General features: G+C 32.2%; 3 protein-coding genes across 9 annotated transcripts; 2 read left to right on the forward strand and 1 right to left on the reverse strand.

Annotated features, from left to right (window-relative positions):
* The first annotated feature begins 272 nt into the window (after positions 1 to 272).
* LOC126872104 (nucleolysin TIAR) lies at positions 273 to 3,899 on the forward strand. Of its 2 annotated transcripts, XM_050631657.1 has the most exons (4): positions 273 to 1,269; positions 1,416 to 1,712; positions 1,821 to 2,061; positions 2,592 to 3,899. In XM_050631657.1, the coding sequence occupies exons 1-4, from the start codon at positions 682 to 684 to the stop codon at positions 2,597 to 2,599; spliced, it is 1,134 nt and encodes a 377-aa protein (XP_050487614.1). In that variant the 5' UTR covers positions 273 to 681; the 3' UTR covers positions 2,600 to 3,899. The 2 variants fall into 2 exon arrangements, with proteins under 2 accessions (XP_050487614.1, XP_050487613.1); XM_050631656.1 differs by having other exon boundaries at positions 1,821 to 3,899.
* On the reverse strand, positions 2,924 to 12,226 carry LOC126872095 (spastin). 3 transcript variants are annotated; one of them, XM_050631638.1, is made up of 8 exons: positions 11,427 to 12,216; positions 10,828 to 11,377; positions 10,575 to 10,745; positions 9,776 to 10,036; positions 8,477 to 8,829; positions 8,051 to 8,382; positions 7,670 to 7,980; positions 2,924 to 7,499 (listed from the first exon to the last, which is right to left on the reverse strand). In XM_050631638.1, exons 2-8 carry the CDS (start codon positions 11,372 to 11,374, stop codon positions 7,336 to 7,338), a joined length of 2,139 nt encoding a protein of 712 aa, XP_050487595.1. In that variant the 5' UTR covers positions 11,375 to 11,377; positions 11,427 to 12,216; the 3' UTR covers positions 2,924 to 7,335. The 3 variants fall into 3 exon arrangements, 2 of the variants coding, with proteins under 2 accessions (XP_050487595.1, XP_050487596.1); XR_007691844.1 differs by having other exon boundaries at positions 7,352 to 7,499; positions 7,670 to 7,762; positions 7,852 to 7,980; positions 10,828 to 12,226; XM_050631639.1 differs by lacking the exon at positions 9,776 to 10,036 and having other exon boundaries at positions 10,828 to 12,200.
* Positions 12,227 to 12,444: 218 nt separating this feature from the next.
* On the forward strand, positions 12,445 to 19,554 carry LOC126872091 (pre-mRNA-processing factor 39). 4 transcript variants are annotated; one of them, XM_050631633.1, is made up of 15 exons: positions 12,865 to 12,930; positions 13,040 to 13,106; positions 13,330 to 13,454; positions 13,552 to 13,785; positions 13,871 to 14,111; positions 14,211 to 14,338; positions 14,447 to 14,624; positions 14,713 to 14,963; positions 15,040 to 15,165; positions 15,943 to 16,091; positions 16,162 to 16,567; positions 16,633 to 16,797; positions 16,875 to 17,261; positions 17,355 to 17,641; positions 17,723 to 19,554. In XM_050631633.1, the coding sequence occupies exons 1-15, from the start codon at positions 12,880 to 12,882 to the stop codon at positions 18,018 to 18,020; spliced, it is 3,093 nt and encodes a 1,030-aa protein (XP_050487590.1). In that variant the 5' UTR covers positions 12,865 to 12,879; the 3' UTR covers positions 18,021 to 19,554. The 4 variants fall into 4 exon arrangements, with proteins under 4 accessions (XP_050487588.1, XP_050487589.1, XP_050487590.1 ...); XM_050631631.1 differs by lacking the exon at positions 12,865 to 12,930 and adding an exon at positions 12,445 to 12,474 and having other exon boundaries at positions 13,871 to 14,338; XM_050631632.1 differs by lacking the exon at positions 12,865 to 12,930 and adding an exon at positions 12,589 to 12,817 and having other exon boundaries at positions 13,871 to 14,338.
* The last annotated feature ends 129 nt before the right edge of the window (positions 19,555 to 19,683 follow it).

The raw sequence follows: 19,683 nt of genomic DNA on the forward strand, positions 1-19,683 counted from the left end.
GATATATATTTCTCATGGAAATGACTAAAACATAAGTTCTCAACTATTACATATGATATTAAAATTGATTAGTTTTAATGATATTAAAGATTTAATATTAAAGATCATTATAGTCAATTACTGTCACCTTGTGAAGGATAAATAATATCAACATTGTATTAAGAAAAAATTAAAATTTAATGGAAGCGAACCTTAAAAAAGTAATTGTCTAGTGAATTTTGTAGGCCAATGATTCACAAGCGTTTTCGCGCTACCTGTTATGAAATCTTCGACGGATGATACAAAAACACGTGTTCTTTACACTTTAGCTGACAAAGTTTTGAGTAATTCGGGTAAATTTAAGAAAGTTTAGGTGGGTAGGTAAAAGAAAGTGAACAGGCGTGAAGCAAGGGTAGTTTTAAGTAAGTCAATCGGTAGAATCGGAAAGTTTATGTGGATGATTGAAGGGAAAGTAGTGAAGCAGGAGAGCGGCCATTTTATGTTAGTATGACGTAGAGGCTGGGTGTAGCTTCGCGTTCAACCGTCCGTGTTCTTTGGAAAAGGCGAGAAAATCTGAATTCTGATGCTGGGGTCGAGGTAAATGCACGTACCACGCACTGAACGTGTGAACCGTAAATTAAGCCGAAGGAAAGTAAGGAAATTAGTTAAATAAGGAAGTACAGGCGTCGTGAAAGAACGAGCATGAGCGAAGAAAGCAATCCGCGAACGCTCTATGTGGGAAATCTAGACACTTCGGTGTCGGAGGAACTATTGTGCGCACTTTTTTCACAAATAGGTGCAGTTAAAGGATGCAAGATTATACGAGAACCAGGCAACGACCCATATGCATTCGTCGAATTTACGAATCATCAATGCGCGGCTACAGCGCTAGCCGCCATGAACAAGCGATCCTTCCTGAATAAGGAAATGAAGGTTAACTGGGCAACGAGCCCTGGAAATCAGCCGAAGTTGGACACAAGTAATCATCATCACATATTTGTCGGCGACCTGTCGCCAGAAATCGAAACACAAACTTTGAAAGAAGCATTCGCGCCTTTTGGCGAAATTAGCAATTGTAGAATTGTCCGCGATCCACAAACTATGAAAAGTAAAGGATATGCTTTTGTATCATTTGTCAAAAAGTCTGAAGCTGAGGCAGCGATAGCAGCTATGAATGGTCAGTGGCTTGGATCTAGAAGCATCAGGACAAATTGGTCGACTAGAAAACCGCCACCACCAAGATCCGAAAGGCCACGACATTCAAATAATAGTAAACCTAACTATGAAGAGGTATGTTTCAAATTTCAATAGCGGTCACCTATCAATTTCCTTACCCTTGTTTCTAATTAAGATCTATAGAAGTTACATATAGCTCACTTGTTGACAACATAACTAATTTTGTTTATTTTCTAATTTGTGTATATTATCATTAATAGGTATATAACCAAAGTAGTCCAACTAATTGCACAGTATACTGTGGAGGTTTTACAAATGGCATTACAGATGACCTGATAACCAAAACATTTTCTCCCTTTGGTACTATACAAGATATAAGAGTATTTAAGGATAAAGGATATGCATTCATAAAATTTACTACTAAGGAAGCTGCAACACATGCCATAGAATCAACACATAACACAGAAATTAATGGTAGCATTGTTAAATGTTTCTGGGGAAAAGAAAATGGAGATCCTAATAGTGTGGGCCCAAATGCAAATCACCAAGCTCAACAGGTTATTTTAATGCGTATATTTTTTATTTTGATGATCCATATCTCTTTTCTTTAACAAATTAAAAAAATAATAAATATTAAAATATATATTGTCTTTTTTGTTTAATAGGTTACAGCTGGGGCTGGACAATATGCATATGGATATGGCCAGCAAATGAGTTACTGGTATCCTCAAGGATATCCACAAATGCAAGGTCAATTTTTACAGCCTGCTCAGTACTATGGTCAATATTATGGACAACAGGCTCAATATATGAATAGCATGCGAATGCCTGCTCCTGGTGCAGGTACATGGCAACCAGCACAAGCGACCGCCGCACCGCCGACTGCAACTGCACCATTGCCACCAGGTCAGCAACCTGCAATGGTAACATATACCATGCCACAATACCCCACGCAATGAAACTGATCATTGATCAACATCAACTAATTGTTACATATGATACATTTGCCCTTGGGGCGTTCGCAAAATCTGTTCTGTCATATACCTATTCCAACAAGTTTATTGGTATTTTGACTGCAGCATCATATGTACAAATTTTCCAGTTGTACTTCGATTGAAGTATTATACAAAAAGAAATCCTCAAATTTGGTTGTATCAATATCGATTGGTATTATATTTCAAAAGACTTTATCAAAAGTTCAAAGTGATATATATATTGAATATATACACTGAGATATTTAAATATACATCTTTCTTATATGTTTTCCTTGCCAAACAATAGAAACGTATACCATTGTAACAAATACAAATATATCTTGCAATTTTCATTGAAAAAGGAAATATCATAGCAGTCGATCCATCAGTGTAATATAACAATTTTTTCAAGACGATTTTTATGCTGTTGAATGAGGTATATTTCTGAATTTAAAATTGCAGCCCCTTGATGAGCCCTGCATTCGTTGTGCTGCGTAAGGTGTACGTATGTATGCGAACATTGCGTTGTTATATTTTTAATATTTTTGCCACAATTACCAATCTTTAGTTTATTTCAAATCATTAATGAACAGAGATAAATGTTCATTTATGGTAAACACAAAGTATGACATTGAACATAGTATAAGATAGGGATTATAGGTAGACACGGCGCCTGTGATGTAGCTAGATTTGGATGCATGCTTTGACGTGTGCAGGGCCCTTATTAAAGTAAACTATGCGAGTGGATAAACGAGTTGTAAACTTTTCTCGTTTTGTGATATTTATCGTCGGTGGTAAATGTACAAAAAACATTCTCATAACAAATTTTAAGAAAATACTTCTGGAAGTGTCAAAAATGAAATATTTTATGCTGAATTTAACTTAATTGAATATACTTTGTTATATTGCTTAGTGACTCCTCTCCATTTGTACAAAGAAATAGTGAATCTTGATGTAATTATTACAATGTAATTTAAGTATAATGGTAATGATAATGGTGAACACTTCCACTAAGAGTTGGAGTCACTATTGTTCTACCTTTACTGATTTGTATATCAATAGTTGAAATTTTGTTCCTTTAAATATGTTGTAAAATATTCAGTTCTTTTCTTGTAATAATTAGTATATCAATTGACAATCACATTTGATGTTATCTGATATTTTGACATTATTGCAATTATCACATGGCACGATACATATGCCTTCGTGTCTTCCAAATACTATACAGGTGAAAATTATTGCAGAACTTTAATATTTTCAATTTTCAATAAAGTTAGGTTTAATATTTATTTATTACGTTTTTTAAGAATTTATCATTTTCATTCTGATTATTTCTTGAAAACTTATTTTCCAAAATACGTTTCATTAAGTTAATAAATAAATAATAAATAAATTAGAGTGAGTTAGAGTAAAATTTATCGATACTTCGCTTCACCACCGACGATAATAAGCCATAAACCTTTCAAAACCAATTTGTATAAAGTCAGTACTGAATGTAATAACAGAAGAAACATAAAATCGAATATAGCAATGATTGACTGCGATAAGTGATATCGAACTATGGAGAGCCAATTTAAGAAAAAAAACTTGTCTATGGATTAATAATAATCAGTGAACCGATGGAAGACATAAAAAAAAATGTTATATAAAAAGTAATTTAGGTACAGTAGGGTGCGAAGCCCTCGAAGATGCTTAGGATAATGTTATCTTATAATAAAAACAAATTGTCCTTTGAATGAAAAAAAAGGAATAAATATTTAAAATACACAATATTTTGTATTATTTCATAGCCCACGTTATTATAAAATATAAAGTTATGAAATAATAACAAAAGTGACTTTTTAAATTTATAAGAAACGTAGTACCTTCGTTTATAACTGGTTAAATGTAAAAATAATATAATAAGTTTTTTAAGTACATACAAGGTAATTTTATTTTACAGCCGACATACTTTTACAATAATTGTTTACGTTAACCGAGCATATTTTTTTCTGCAAACTATCTCGTCAAGCACTTAAAACACTTGATGACTTATGTAGAAGATATAATTCTGACTGATTTTTTGACACAATAAAATTTAACGTTAAGTACAATGTTTGCGATTTATTGAAGGAAACACAACTTCTGTATAAAAGGGACGTCGTTATGTTCGATTTAAACGGAAAACATTACGCTGGTTATACCATTACTATAAAATAAAAAAATTTTTCTTTGGTGAATATTATAGCAATGTCAAGTTAGAATATTTTAATACTTTAATTAAAACTGAATTCGGTAATACTGTGAATAATTTAATTAATTTTCACGTGAAAATTGCGAGCATTCCTTTTCTAAAATGAAATGCGCTAGAATAATTTGTACTGTACACTTTATTACACAATACATGCGTTCCTCGATCTCGATCACACGGCGGCAAAATACTAAGTAGGATATCTTGTATTTTTGTACAATAAGTGACACTATACTATTCAGTTACATTCAAAAATTACTATTTAATTGCATGATGTCACTGAGTATATAGATGTTAATTAAATATGTATTTGTTAATTGTTTCATCAAGCGAACTAGGATATAATATATTAAAAGAAGGAGTTGCTCAACGAAAATTTTAGTTTGCAATCTACAATTATAATCTGTCTACCTTGTTCTACATATTTTTTTACGTAATTTATGATATTGTTGAGAAATATAGATTTGGCATTTAATCAAAGTATAATTGAAAAAAGATCTATGAAAAACATCATTCACGAAATAAAAATAAGTTTTGTATGTTTTATGTTACGTTTTATCAAATCAGTTACTACTTATTTTGCAAACATCACTATCATTTTAGTAAAATTGCATATTAGTGCATATTAAAAGTGGTTTGAAATATCTTAAAATCAATTTTATGCGGTTACCAATATAACTTTTATCCTTTTATAATATCGAAAAAAAGAGGGTTGAAACTTACAATTAAGGAAACATAATTTGTGTAGTCATGCACAGACATTTCTTATAATTAATTCACATTTGATTACTTTTAATTTACGCAGCAATAATTAATATTAGCATTATTATTTGCTTATATTCTTAAGAAATTTCCTATTACAAGTTTTTATAAAAGTAGCAAAATAACTTAATTGAGGCTGAGCGTGTTTTTAACATGGAAGGCCAGGGTTGTAAATAGAGATATACCCATATTAATAACAGTCTGTTGTGCAAGATCATCGATAAAATTCGGGCAAAAATATTTTACTTATGCTTACCATAAATTATTTAACGCCGAAAAACTTTACATATAACCAAAACTTCAATACAGTTCATATTATACTTTTGCAACATAAATGGTTTTAACATTGACTTAACATCAAGTTCATAAATTTTTCAATCAAAATTCGTTTCATACAGCATTCAGCAATACATATTGAACTTAATACATCTACATTGATATAATGCTGAGATTGAACTTTGACATTATTTGTAACTTCAGTTATGTTCGTATATTCAATAATAAAGAGGTGCGCAACTTTGCGCAAGTGCAAATTTATACTTTGTACAACTATTACCATTTTTCTATCAGTGCATCAGTCGTAACTGATATTAAAAATTGTAACAAGTGAAACGGGCAATCCTTGTTTCATTACATGACAAAAATTAAAAAGAAATTTTTAACATCATTTTACGTAATATGTTATGCATAGATTATACTATACTACATGGGTCAGTATTAACTAGTGATCACACAAGAGAAGCTTCGAACTCGTTGCATTATCGTTATTGAAAAGCAAGAATTGTAACGAGTTACAAGGTGAAGAAATAATTACTCCACGCTTCTCTTATAAGCAAATACATGTACGTCGAGTAAAATTAGGAGGTTCTTATTAACTAATTTCAAATTGAAACAATATCAGACTAGTATCGAAGCTTAGTATTATGGTTTTGCAATAAATGTGTTTTTAAATCAGTGATTATATCGTACAAGCACAATCACCTTTTAGTTGAGCATTTGAAGCAGTAGATGAATATCAAAAACTTTTATATATCCAACTTCCTTTTGTAGCATACCTTTATCATAACATTAATTTTTTACTGATAATATTTACCTATAAATAATAAATATTTTTAATTTCACGAAGTTCAAATATATAATTCCAGTTCGTTGTCTCATAGAAATCTCATCAAATCAAGAATTGATATATATTTTGATAAGCATAATACCCCCTGTTAAAAGATCTTAATTATATAATTTCATTTTAACAATTATCAAACGAATATCTGAAATGTTACCAAACATAACATGAATAATATTTTCCCCCAATATGTTATACAATATGCAATTTGTTATTTTTACAAAACTCACGTGCCTAAAACGATTTTATCTGCATACTTTACTTTTAGCACGTGCTTGTGCAAAACCAAGATATTCATTCATTTTTATGCTTATTTGATAACATAATTATAGCAGTAGTTAATCCTTTACACCCAATTACAGTAATTGTTTTATTATCTGATTGGACGTGAGCTGTTTCATATGCAAATACAGTCTTCCTGCTAACATTATTCAAATCAATTGTGCTTGAATGGTAATTAAGTATTTACATTACTCTTTTTATTATAAAGTGCATATTGTAATTGCTAATTGTAGAATTACATTCTTCTTTGCATTATTAGAATAATTTATACTAAACTTATTAGCGCATAACCGTATAACAAGAAAGTAAATAATAATAAATTAATGTTCATGATTTACCAAAATATGAAATAAAAAGTTACCAAAATCTACATAGACAGTATAACTACAAACATTGGAATTCTAATATCAACATCTTTAGAGTGTAGTAATATAAGTATGAAGTAATATCAACTTAAACTTAAATCTATAATACCTGATTGCTGGATGGAGTATAGAATGTATTATATATGTAATATAAAGCTAGTAATATTACAGTGTTACTGCTGTAATATGATTTAAAAAACAGTACTTAGCAAGAGTGCCTTTTGCAATATCATAACATTTTCTTTTTGTATATAGATGTCATTTATAAATTAGCTTAGAAAATGTAAAAGCTGATATATTTACACTCTGTAATAATTAATATCGCAGAAAATCATTTTTGTTGCATTTTCCGTCATTAAGTTCCTTTTTTCTTTTTTTTTTTTAGAATGTGCAGATATTTTAGTGTAACTTATTTTCCAGCCTTGTGCATCAACTAATTCTTAAAAATCATAGACTTACATCACCATATTCGAAGCTCCACTTTTCATAAGCTGCTAAACTTGCAGGTGACACTGATCTACGAATTCTTTTAAGAGAATCACGAAAATCTTGCATTGTAATATTGCGTACGGAATTAAGGTCCAATTCTTTTACTTGATCTGGATTAAGTTCTGTACAATATTAATACATCTTTTTTTACAAACTTTACGATATATCGTTTATACATACTTAATAATGATTAATTTATTTGTTAGACTATCTGGTCAAAATCTTTCATATCCATTCAGTCTAAGTAAGCATAATGGAAAATGTGTAATAGAAACTTTATATTTTATCTTACCTCTAATAGGGCCAAGTGCTGCATCCTTTGCTAAACCCGTTAAATCGCTTCCAGAATAGCCCTGGGTTAAAACTGCCATCTCATTTAGTTCTTCTGGTGTTAAAGGATCATTATGTTTAGCTAAAAGTCGCTTCAGTAACATAATTCTTGTTCGTAAATCTGGCAACGTAACATATACTCGCTTTGTGAATCTCCTTAATGCAGCTTCATCCAATTCTTGAGGTCTATTTGTAGCAGCCATAACTAATACCCTTTCTTCTGGATTACATGGCAAACCATCAAATTCAACTAAAAATTCCGTCTTCAATCGCCTATATAATAATTGTCAATTAGATAAATATTAATCATTTTACATAAATGTCAAAACTTGAACAGATCTACCGTGAAGCTTCATGTTCATTATCTCTACGTTCACTTAACAACGAATCCACTTCGTCAACAAAGATCACAGATGGCTGTAATTCTCGTGCTATAGCAAAAAGAGCTCGTACTAGCTTTTCTCCTTCTCCAACATATTTCGATGTAAGACTAGCAGCAGATATTGAAAAAAATGTAGCGTTGCACTGGGTAGCCACAGCACGTGCAAGCAATGTCTTTCCATTTCCTGGTGGACCAAATAATAATAAACCTCTTGCCGGTGTTCGTAAGCCAGTAAATAATTCTGGTCTTAATGAAGGCAAGATGACTATCTCTTGTAATGCTTGCTTTGCAGTCTGTTTTATAAAAAAAAATATAAAATTGTAAGTTTATCTACTATATTATACATTTTTCCTTATTTAACAATTTATAGATATAATAGCTACAGACTTCTTGACCAGCAATGTCCTCCCAATGTACTGCTGCACCTCCTTCTAAAATCTCATCTAAAATTACTTGTGCAAGTTTCGGATCTACACCTTTTAAAAGAGGTACTTTTCTTGTAGGTGTTCCTCTATTACTGTTTGATGTAGTTGGTGTTCCTGGTCTCCTAACAGGTGAACCATTTCCAGGTACTGATAATTGTCTTTTTACAGAAGGTGGCGTAGATGATGGTTTAATAGGTGTAACTCTATGACAAGATTGTACTGGTGTTGAGCGTCCCATGCTGCGTGGTAATGTTTGACTTTTGCTTATAACTGTCCCCACTCTTTTTCCAGGAACAGATAATTTTCTTCCAGATGCTATAACAACATAAAACAAATAATACCCAAATAATAAACACATAAAAATGAAACTATTAGTACTTTTAAATATGAATCTCTGTTAACTCTATTATATAGTACTATTACAAGGAATAAAATACAAGACAAACGCTTTGCAATGAAAGAAGTAATTATTAATAATTTCAATCAATATAAAAAGAATTAAATATATTTGTCAAACTAGTATGCATGTGATATAATTAGACTACATTTATAATACATATGTAATATATGATTAAAATATTAAGAGCATACATTACATTGTTAATATTTCATATATATAAAATATTTTATATTGTTAAAAAGTCATATATAGTAATGAACAAATGATATCTGAGCACTAAATATGAGATTACAAAATAAACATAAAAATGTTTTTTAGAATATAAATGTAACAAATACTTTTTAGACTACTCTAATGTGTTTTTCAAATAAAACTTTAAATGTTTATATGAAGCATACATTCATGCATATAAACTAATTTGTCTTCTTAATTCATTGTTTCATATAAAGTATATATACACATGCACATAGTATCGTGTGTGTGTGTGTGTGTGTGTGTGTGTGTGTGTGTGTGTGTGTGTGTGTGTGTGTGTGTGTGTGTGTGTGTGTGTGTGTGTGTGTGTGTGTGTGTGTGTGTGTGTGTGTAGTCTCATACATACCTACATATAAATAATTCTATTTCTTTTTAAATTACTTCATTCTAAATTCAGATAAATATATTACATTACAAAGTGTGGCAAAACTATGTTAATCATAGCAAATAATATAACATGCTTGCATTTATTACTTGTTGTATTACATCAAAAACTAATAATAGATGCATGTGTTAACAATGGAATAGAAACAACAGTTTTACAGAAGCAATTATCAAATTTACATTCAAAATCTGCATTGTAAGCCCAAAACTTCAGACAAACAGTACCTTCAGAATGGGCAGAATAGTTTTTTGGTGAACGTGGCCTTAACTTGGGAATTTGGGTACATGTATTCTGCCCTATGTTCACTGTTTGTGTACTGTTTGTGTTTTTAGTATGATTTGTATTTAAAGAAGATCGAGTTGTTTGTAATGTGTGTATATTGCGTCGGACCCTCAGATTCTTTCCTGGATGTTCGTTGTCCATTTTATTTCCAGGAGCACGATATTCATTGCAGATATCCAGTTTTTTCAGCTCACACACACTCACTACAAAAAGGAAAAACATTCTCTGCCATGCTGCAGTAGGCTAAATAGCTAAGTACAGTTTGAACCCATAAATTTCGTTAACTTTTGTCCAAATTGTAAACTATATAATTAGTACTTAGATTTGAAATGAATGCTCAGATGGCTGTTAGGAACGCTACTATATGAAGTTTGGCTACTAATTTGTACATAAAAATTTGCGTCGCTTATGAAAAAAACATATTGTGCCAAAAATGAAACCATTAAAAAAAGGGATAACGCGCGCATGCATACACGCACGAGTACATTCACGCATAAATACTCTCGCGCAGACACACACATACACACAGATGCACACATACGCGTGAACAATATAGAACAATTAACACATGAGCATGCTAAATACATAAATATTGAATTATTCTTAAGCTGTACCATAACTTTATTTAAGAATACGTTATAATTATAAAAAAAATTTATAAATAAGTGATATATAATTTTGTTAATGCAAGTGGAACAGCTTAAGAAATGTGCCATGTATTTAAAATATTTGTTTACAAACCAAGAAAATCAAGTCTATCCTTTGCCATTGCCAAATTAGTGCGCATTTTATCATGAAGTCTTTGTGCATGTTCCCATACTTCTCCTCGACCACCATTACATTCTATAGCTATTCCTTTTTCTAATTCTCCAATTCCCTTCTTATAAAGTTCAATTGCCATTTCTTTCTGGCCTAATAAAAGTAGTATTGAAAATGAAATATCAAAAAGAAGCAAATCATAAGAAACAGGTAATCTAGATATATCTAAGAATACCTTCATTATCTTCGTCAATCTTAAGTGCTTTACTAATAAATTCAAAAGCTCTACGATGATGATGTTTTTGTTTTGCAAGTAATGGGTCTCCAGGGCCAGGACCAACCTGCCTTCTAGGCACTTGCGACATTCCCTCGTTCTCAGTTTGCCCAGGATTATTTAAATTATTATTTAAATTTTCACTAGACTTTTGACCAACTACGATCTCTAGCTGGCAGGTCTGCTTGCAAGCTTGTCTTCGTTGAATCAGCTGAGATGTAGATGTATATAAGTACTTAAATACCACAAATAACTGATAAAGAAGTGTCCTCAGAACATTGAACAGCAGTATCAAAGGAAAAGAAACAATATAGAGATTACGTTTGTGTACTGACGGCTGAGGGGTGTCGAGAAAGCGATGATTATGATGGTAATGATTATGGTGATGATTATTGCAGTTAATGGTTGTTGTTGTTTTATCACTATTTTCATTCTTCGTCACGCATAACTTTTTCGGCGACTTTGTGCCATACTTCCGAATTGGACGCCCGCCATCACTGTAAGACATTTCCTATCGCAAATTTTTGAATTCGTATATTCGTATGCTACAAAATACACACTTATTATCGCCAAATACAGGTTGAGTTAAACATTCTGACATTCCCAATGTTGCATAAATGTTGAAAATGAAAGACGATTTTCAAGTTGTCTTAGATCATCTTCTTAAAAAACATTTCGGAAGCTCAACAACTTAATCTTCCTAGAAACAGTTGCAGATTGAAGACGACGATTGTTTTCACTGGCGATTTGGCGAACGAGATAAAAGAAAAGAACGACAAGATTCGGAATTCCGTGGTGTTTGGGATTGGTAAATCATGAACGAAATAGAATGATCCGCGATCTTCTTCAGCATCGCTTGTTTTGATTCACGTTTAACTCGGAACATCAACGTGTAATATGGATTTACAAACATCAACAAACGTTGTTTTACAAAATCGTGTATACAAAAATATATACATAGAGAATCTTGTATTACATACATGCACCTCTGTATTTACTTCGTTTAATATGTGTTCTACATTCCACACGAGATAGATTACTTTATGCACTTGCGCTCTTTATCGGATTCTCTTGCACATGCGTGTATTTGTATATCCTTAATAATCCTGCTCAAACAATCTTTGATTCTATATATATATATATTTTATTTTTACTCATTTGTTATTTCATTTTAAAAAGTTTTAAGGTTTGCCCAGCGAATAGGTAATGGGGTTTTTTTATATTTATGAATGCATTTGCATATATATGTACTTTTAAGATGCAACTTTCATAATATACAATAAAAATATGTAGCACTAAAAGAATTATTATTTTTTTGAATTCTTTGATTCTTTTAATTTTTAAACATATGAAGTCACAAAAAAATAATGTTTATAATATGTACATATATGTCGGAGAGGGAAAGACAGCGGGATTTCCCGTCCGGAATGTTGGAAAAAACCCCAATACACTAGTCCAGACTTTTACTATAGCCGCCCTTAAGTAATAAAAATAAGAAATAGTCTTAATGTTCCAATCTGACTTTATGACGATGGGTTTGGGCTCGGAGTGACATGGCAGGTCACCGGACGTAGCCACGGTCACGGGAGGGACATGTACCTGACAGAGGTATGAAATGATTATATGGCTCTCCTTAAAACAAAGATTAACCCGAGAGGCGGAGACAGGAGTATATAAGGGCAGCCTCTTTTGGATTAAGTGAGTTAGAGTTAGAGTTAGTTAGTTGGTTAGTGAGTCGTTGGACGAATTGCCGATTGAGTTATCGGGAAGTTACCCGAATCGAGTAGCATGTTGATACTAGTCCTCCCATGGACCGTGGATTCGTTATCGAACCTGAATTCGTTGTCACCTCACCTGTCTCGACCATCCTATTACCATTACTCGTAGCCTCTGGTAGTGTCCACATTATAAATAACGGCTGATAAATATCGGCTACATTTGCGACGGTAAAGTAAGTAAAGGTTCATCAAACGCCCCAAAATGCCAACCTGACTCCGACATATATATACATACATGTTTTCTTATATTTCCCGGTACAATTTATTATTGATTGGTGATAAAATGGTTTGTCAGTTTATCATTTGTATCATATTAGTTCATAAGTTTCTGAGAGAGGGCCTCTCTTAGTATTCTGCCGCCATTTTCTTCATCAGTTCTGCGTTTTACATTCCAGAGATTGTATCAAGGCAAAATGTCGTCCGCAAGTGGTGATGAAAGTGAGATCACTTTAAATGAACCCGGTAAGATGATATTTCTGAAAGAAACTGTATCCAACATGACATAATATTGTTATTCATTTATATTTTTATACATTTACATAAAACGAAACAAAAATATTAATACACCCGGCAGCTGAGCAAAGACTTGCGAACCGCCATTAAACGAATGGCGTCTCGCACACGCATCTAACGTAAATATTTCATTCAAATTTTGCATTTTTTTAAATATTTTTATTTTTTTTAGTACGACGTACGAGATCTAGCCGTGCACGTAAAACTACTGTGGTAGCGAAAAAATCTCCTGTAAAGAAACTTCTAGCAAGAGCTACACGTTCTCCGAAAAAAGTGCAAGAGATCGAAGAAGTGGAGGTGCGTAAATTCCATAATACTGCAGATAGTTCTAGCAATCATCAATGTATGTAATCGACATTTTATTCAATAGAGGTAACTAATTGCAATTTTTCAGGAGGAGGTGCCTGTATTACAAGAAGAAGTTGTAATGGAAAGCATTCCAGAGAATGGGGTGCAAAGATTTGGTGACATTATCATTGAACAGCATAATGAAGAAGATTCTTCTATGTTACATTTGGAATTGGAAGATTCTAGTGATACTACTATTCATGAAATTAATATGAATCAGAGTGTACAAATAGAAGTTCAAGAAAATGTACCTGATTTAGAAACATCTACATCTCAAATTGTAAATAATACATAATATTTTGTTCTTTTAAGTCATATATACCAGAATTTTACCTCGGAGGAATTATGTTTTATTTTTACTTTAGGATCATTCTAATACAGTATCAGATTGTATGATCATAGAAGAAAGTAGTATGGATAAAGTTGATATGTTGAATGAACGCGAACAAATGGATATGGAAGGACAAGATATTAGTAATGATGAAACAAATCAACGTGTATTAATAGATTTCCAAGAAGTTATGAATGATGATGGGGAAACAATAACACAAGTAACAGAAATCTTAGAAACAGAGGAAATTGAATCTGAAACTGTTATAAATGAAGGTACTGGAATTGAAGTTATGGAGGTAGATAGTCAACAAGAAACATCAGAAAGTATAGAAAATATTACGGAAAAAACTGTGCCTGATTATGATATGACAGGAATGGTGGAGATGACAGAAACAACAGAGGGTGATATGGAATGTTTACCTGAGAATGCTATTAAGAAAACAGAACCCGATACAGAAGCTGTATCTGAAGACGAATTGCCTACTGAAGCTGCAACAAAGGTATTTTATTATCAAAACGATAAAGAGTAAATATACATTTTTTTGTATCTATTTGTATATATACATATGTGTATCTGCAGTATATAATATTTTATCATTAACATATAGGAACCTGAAACAGAAGCAGTATCTGATGAAGAATTGCCAGCAGCAGCTCCTGCAGATTTAGGAGAAACTGAATCAGTTTCTGAAGATGAATTGCCATTAGACAGTGAAAAGAAGAAGAAAAGTGGAACAAAGACAATGAGTAAAACCCTGGAAAAGAAGAATAAAATAGAAGGAACAAGTAAGCGCAAAGAAGAAAATGTTTACTTAACAAACATTTTTATTTTGTACTTAAATCTTTTTACCTTGTGCGACGTTCACTTTTACAGATAAACGTAAGTTAAATGCAGAAGGAGAGTATGATCCTAGTTCACCAACATCTGAAAATAATGACGAAACACCAGCAAAAAAAGTTGCGCTTTCAACGGAAGCAGATCCAGGGGACAATAAACAAGAAACTAAACCAGCATCACCAAAGAAAAAGACCTTACCGGAATTAGAAAAATACTGGAAAGCTGTTAATGAAGATCCATCAGATTTCACGGGATGGACATATCTTCTTCAGTATGTCGATCAAGAGGTAATTCGAAAAGCAAAAAATATATATATTGTCAAAATTATATCAAAATCATCCGTAATACTTGTTTATCATACAGAATGATGCTGAAGCTGCACGTGAGGCTTATGCGAAATTTTTGGAGCGTTATCCATATTGCTACGGTTACTGGAGAAAGTTTGCAGATTACGAGAAGAAGAAAGGCAACCCCGAAAATGTCCAAAGGGTGAGTCAATTCGTTTACCATATCTATTAGGTCTATTTCTCATTATGATATCATTTAATTAACGCAATCTAATGAAAATAGCTCGAGTTAGGAAGACGCGTGGGCAGTGTGCACGCACGTAAATATGGTTTTCCCTTCCAACAGCCTAGCACGTCTTGCGGCACCTATACGACTCTCTCCGTTTACCAAATAGCTAGTTACTTAATTATTCTGCGATATCTACAATATTATTGCGTATATTAATGTTTTACTTATACCGTTATATCAATATTCTACATATGATACGTAAGTCAAGCGAAGGCTAGTTGTTTCAATTTGCGATATTATCGTGCAAGAAATTGTGTGTAATATTTACTGTAAGCATTTGTACACATAGCTTACTACAGAAAGTATTGTAACTTAAGCATAAGATGCGGTACCTTACTTAATGTAAGTAAGATTGGGTTGGGTGTTAAATCAAAGTCAGAAACAAAGACTTAGGACGTGAACATGCCAGAGAGGGAGCAAGAAAAAGTGGCGGAAGACACAGAGGCACCCAGATCGGAACACTCCTTGACTTTAAGGTGAATGCACAATGCTCTGCAATCTCTGTGTTAATTAAATCTCTTTATTTACAGTACGCGTATGATATGTGAGTATACGTTGCTAAAAAACTGTAATGCTTATCGAAAGCTAAAAAAAAAACAAAAAACAAAAAAGAAATAGGTATAAGTCTACCCACCACCAGCCCAATCATTTGTAAATCGTTCTAAGTGTGATTGCAAACCATTACTACAGGTATTCGACCAAGGTTTGAAAGCCATTTCGCTCAGTGTCGACCTTTGGCTTCATTACATCAATCACTGCAAAACCGTCTATGAAAAAGATGAAGAAAAACTACGAGAACAATACGAAAGAGCTATTGAGGCATGTGGTCTTGAATTCAGGTACAAATTGGTTTCTATTTTATATATATGCTTACCTACTTGGATACTTATAATATTCTTTTTTGTTAAGATCTGATCGTCTTTGGGAAAGCTATATAAAGTGGGAATTGGAGGGCAAACGTCTAAGCAGAGTAACAGCATTATATGATCGCCTATTATGTACTCCAACACTTGGTTATATTTCTCATTTCGATGCATTTCAAGAGTTCGTCTCTTCAAACTTACCCAATCGTATTTTAAATGTTGACGATTTTCTTGCATTGCGTGCTGAAGTGAAAGCTCTTTTGAAGTCGGATGACAGTACTTCTACTTCAGCAGCAGATGATGCACCACCTGGAGAAGAACCGCCGCCACATGAACTTCCACCAACTGATGAGGAGACCCGTGCTATTAGAGAAAAAATCATTAGTAGTAGACGTAAAATGCACAAAGCTAATATTAATGCAGTTGCTGCAAGATGGTCATATGAGGAAGGTGTAAGTATGCATATTATATAATTTAGTGTAGCATTTATTACTTAATATTTAATCTCCATTCATAGATTAAGAGGCCATATTTCCACGTTAAACCTTTAGAACGATGTCAATTAAAAAATTGGAAAGAATATTTAGACTTTGAAATTGAACAAAAAGATCAGAATCGGATAATCATCTTATTTGAAAGATGTTTAATAGCGTGTGCTTTATATGATGAGTTCTGGATGAGAGTAAGTTTTATTTATTTTTCTCTAATTGAAAAAATCTCTACATTGAATGCTTTAAATATTTTTTAATTTCTTCATAGTTCGTTCGTTATCTGGAATCTTTGAAAGGTGATAATGTGGAAAAAATTAGAGATGTATATACGAGAGCTTGTATGGTGCATCACCCGAAGAAACCAAATTTACATCTACAATGGGCAACATTTGAAGAGGGTCAGGGCAATTTTGAGAAGGCAGCAAATATATTGGAAAATATTGATAATGTAATACCAAATATGTTACAAGTGGCATATCGAAGAATAAATTTGGAGCGTAGAAGAGGAGATTTAGATAAAGCTTGTACATTGTATGAAAATTATATTAGCAATAGTAAGAATAGAACCATTGCGAATAATATTGTAGTAAAATATGCACGATTTTTGTGTAAAGTAAAGAGTGATGTGGATAAAGCAATTAAAGTATTATTGAAGGTATGTTCATGTGAATTTCTGAAATACGTTTTACAAATTTGTTTTTTCTCATATGACTACATTTTATGCATTATGTAAATTATACATTTTTAGGCAACAGAAAAAGATAAAGATAATCCAAGGCTTTATTTACAATTGATTGATTTGGGAATGCAAAGGACTCCTGTTGATACTCAAGAAATTGTAGGATATATGGATATGTTTATAGAACGAGAACACGCGGATCTTGAACAAAGAGTACTTTTTGCACAACGTAAAGTAGAATTTCTCGAAGATTTTAGTCCAGATATTCGACAAGTGTTAAAAGCGCATGAGCAATTTCAAAAATGTATTAAACAAGCAAAGGAACGGAAAAAGACGAAGAATGACGACACAAAAACGTAAGTATTATTTTTATAAAAAAGGTGCTTAAACTGTCCTCAATTAAATGTATTAAATAATTTTAATTTTATGTTCTGCAGAGATACTTCTCCTCCAAAGAAAGTTAAAACTGGAGATCAATCTAATGTACCACCTCCGCCTTCTGTAAGTTCGCAATCATCATACCAATACAGCAGCGGCCCAAGTGGACCATATCAGTCACAACAACAATTTCAAAGTGGTCAATACGGTGGTCAAGGCGGATATCAACAGGGTTATCAACAGTATCCACCTCCTTCCGATCCGAACTATGCCAATTATCAGAATTGGCAATATGGACAAGGAGGGCCACAGGCATACGGACCATACAATCAATGGGGATCTTACAATTACTATTAGAGGATAATACAAAATTTGTCTTGTATCAGCTTTCATTGCGTTGTTGTATCTACTGTACATTTTATAATTATTTTTTCATCTGAGGATGAGATAAAAAAAGAAAATTGTTTCAAGTTCCAATGACACATCAGTAACCTGACACGAATAATAGTAATAAATGTCGTACTGATGCTTCTTTCAACAATTCTTTGCATGAAACTCTTTCTTAATATATTTTAAATAATAGCACAGAAAATTGTACGCGAAAGTGCAGGAAATACTAAAGAATTTTCAACTGATGTTGAATATATTATTACAAACATAACATGATACAGGTAGTTGATAAAGATTGCCATACAGTATGAACACAAAGTACATTATGTGAGATATTTCCCAACTACACTATCTGCATTGAATTTGTATAATGCAATATTATGTTTAATTTTATTCCGTGACATTATATTATTTTTTCAACAGAAAAGCAGCAATTCATAAACGTTACCTATACATTGTAATAAGTATTTTTTTCGCGTACTTAGTTTATAATATCATAGATTTTTTTGCTGATGTGCGTTGAACGTATCGCTTAATAAAATTAAGATATACATGTAAATGGAAAGATAGATATTTGAATATTTTACAAATGCTACGTAAGCGCACTTTATGAGATATTCACGGAATAAATATTGTTAACATTTGTCAGTACATTTTGATAAATAATAAATTAAAGAACAGACTATGTTTCTACAACATATTTAGTTATAGAAATTATGGTTGGAATCCTATTTTCATGTTTGCATATGTTATAATTTCGTATTTGTAACTAGAATCCGAATTTTGTCGTGAATCGGTATAGATGTCATATATATTAACCCTTTGCGGACGGGACGGTTCGAATTTAACCGTACCGTGGGACCGAGCTGCTGCCGCGATAGTCATTTAAAATTGCCAGTGCACATTTCTGCTTAGACGTGCTTTTCGTTCATAAATGTTAAATTCTAGACATATGTACATGCACAGATTCTCCACAGGATAAATAAAATAACACACATATGAATCTTTTGGTTCTATCAGTTGTTTTCGCCAAACGTATATATGAGTTCCTCGGCCAAATTGATGGCTTACGCATAATGCATACATGCGGCAGTAGTCCGCAAGGGGTTAACACGTTCAGTGTGAAATCGATACATGTATTGAGGAAGAGGAATCTCTTCAGTGACGATGTCAATGTATCGATATCACTTTTTTTTATTATGTATATTTTTCAACAGTCTGACTTGTATTCTAGCCATTTTTTAAGAAAAACCAAATGAAAAAATTGTTTCCAATCTTTTTCAATATAAAATATAGAGATCGCAGAAATCCTTTCGCATTGAATGTGTTAAAGACATCTTTTTCCGTATGTGAAATTTTATAATTTCTAATAAATGAAATTGGAAAAGTATATGAATACCTCTGATAATAACAGTGTATTGCTTGCATTAATTTAGAATTTGAACGAAATATATTTATGACTGACAAATAAGAGAAATAAAATTTTTAATTACGTTCTGAATTGATGTTTCAATTCATTTGCTACTAAATTAACCATTACGTTTAATAAATTTTCGATATTCGAAGGTTGCCGTTATGAAGATTACTTATGCAAATTATTAAATTATAAGGAAATGTCGGATATTAAGAC

This window comes from Bombus huntii, chromosome 12, assembly GCF_024542735.1.
Source record: "Bombus huntii isolate Logan2020A chromosome 12, iyBomHunt1.1, whole genome shotgun sequence".
Taxonomy (NCBI): Eukaryota; Metazoa; Arthropoda; class Insecta; order Hymenoptera; family Apidae; genus Bombus; species Bombus huntii.

What these genes read in the sequence shown, in the direction of transcription:
- LOC126872104 (XM_050631656.1), top strand. Translation starts at nt 682, where the DNA reads ATGAGCGAAGAAAGCAATCCGCGAACGCTCTATGTGGGAAATCTAGAC. An exon ending in GTAAACCTAACTATGAAGAG is followed by an intron (nt 1,270 to 1,415) that starts GTATGTTTCAAA and finishes TATCATTAATAG; the next exon opens with GTATATAACCAAAGTAGTCC. An exon ending in CAAATCACCAAGCTCAACAG is followed by an intron (nt 1,713 to 1,820) that starts GTTATTTTAATG and finishes TTTGTTTAATAG; the next exon opens with GTTACAGCTGGGGCTGGACA.
- LOC126872091 (XM_050631630.1), top strand. Translation starts at nt 12,880, where the DNA reads ATGTTTTCTTATATTTCCCGGTACAATTTATTATTGATTGGTGATAAA. An exon ending in ATGATGAGTTCTGGATGAGA is followed by an intron (nt 16,798 to 16,874) that starts GTAAGTTTTATT and finishes ATTTCTTCATAG; the next exon opens with TTCGTTCGTTATCTGGAATC. An exon ending in CAATTAAAGTATTATTGAAG is followed by an intron (nt 17,262 to 17,354) that starts GTATGTTCATGT and finishes ATACATTTTTAG; the next exon opens with GCAACAGAAAAAGATAAAGA.
- LOC126872095 (XM_050631638.1), bottom strand. Translation starts at nt 11,374, where the DNA reads ATGTCTTACAGTGATGGCGGGCGTCCAATTCGGAAGTATGGCACAAAG. An exon ending in CTATTCTGCCCATTCTGAAG is followed by an intron (nt 8,830 to 9,775) that starts GTACTGTTTGTC and finishes ATGTTGTTATAG; the next exon opens with CATCTGGAAGAAAATTATCT. An exon ending in AGGACATTGCTGGTCAAGAA is followed by an intron (nt 8,383 to 8,476) that starts GTCTGTAGCTAT and finishes TTTATAAAACAG; the next exon opens with ACTGCAAAGCAAGCATTACA.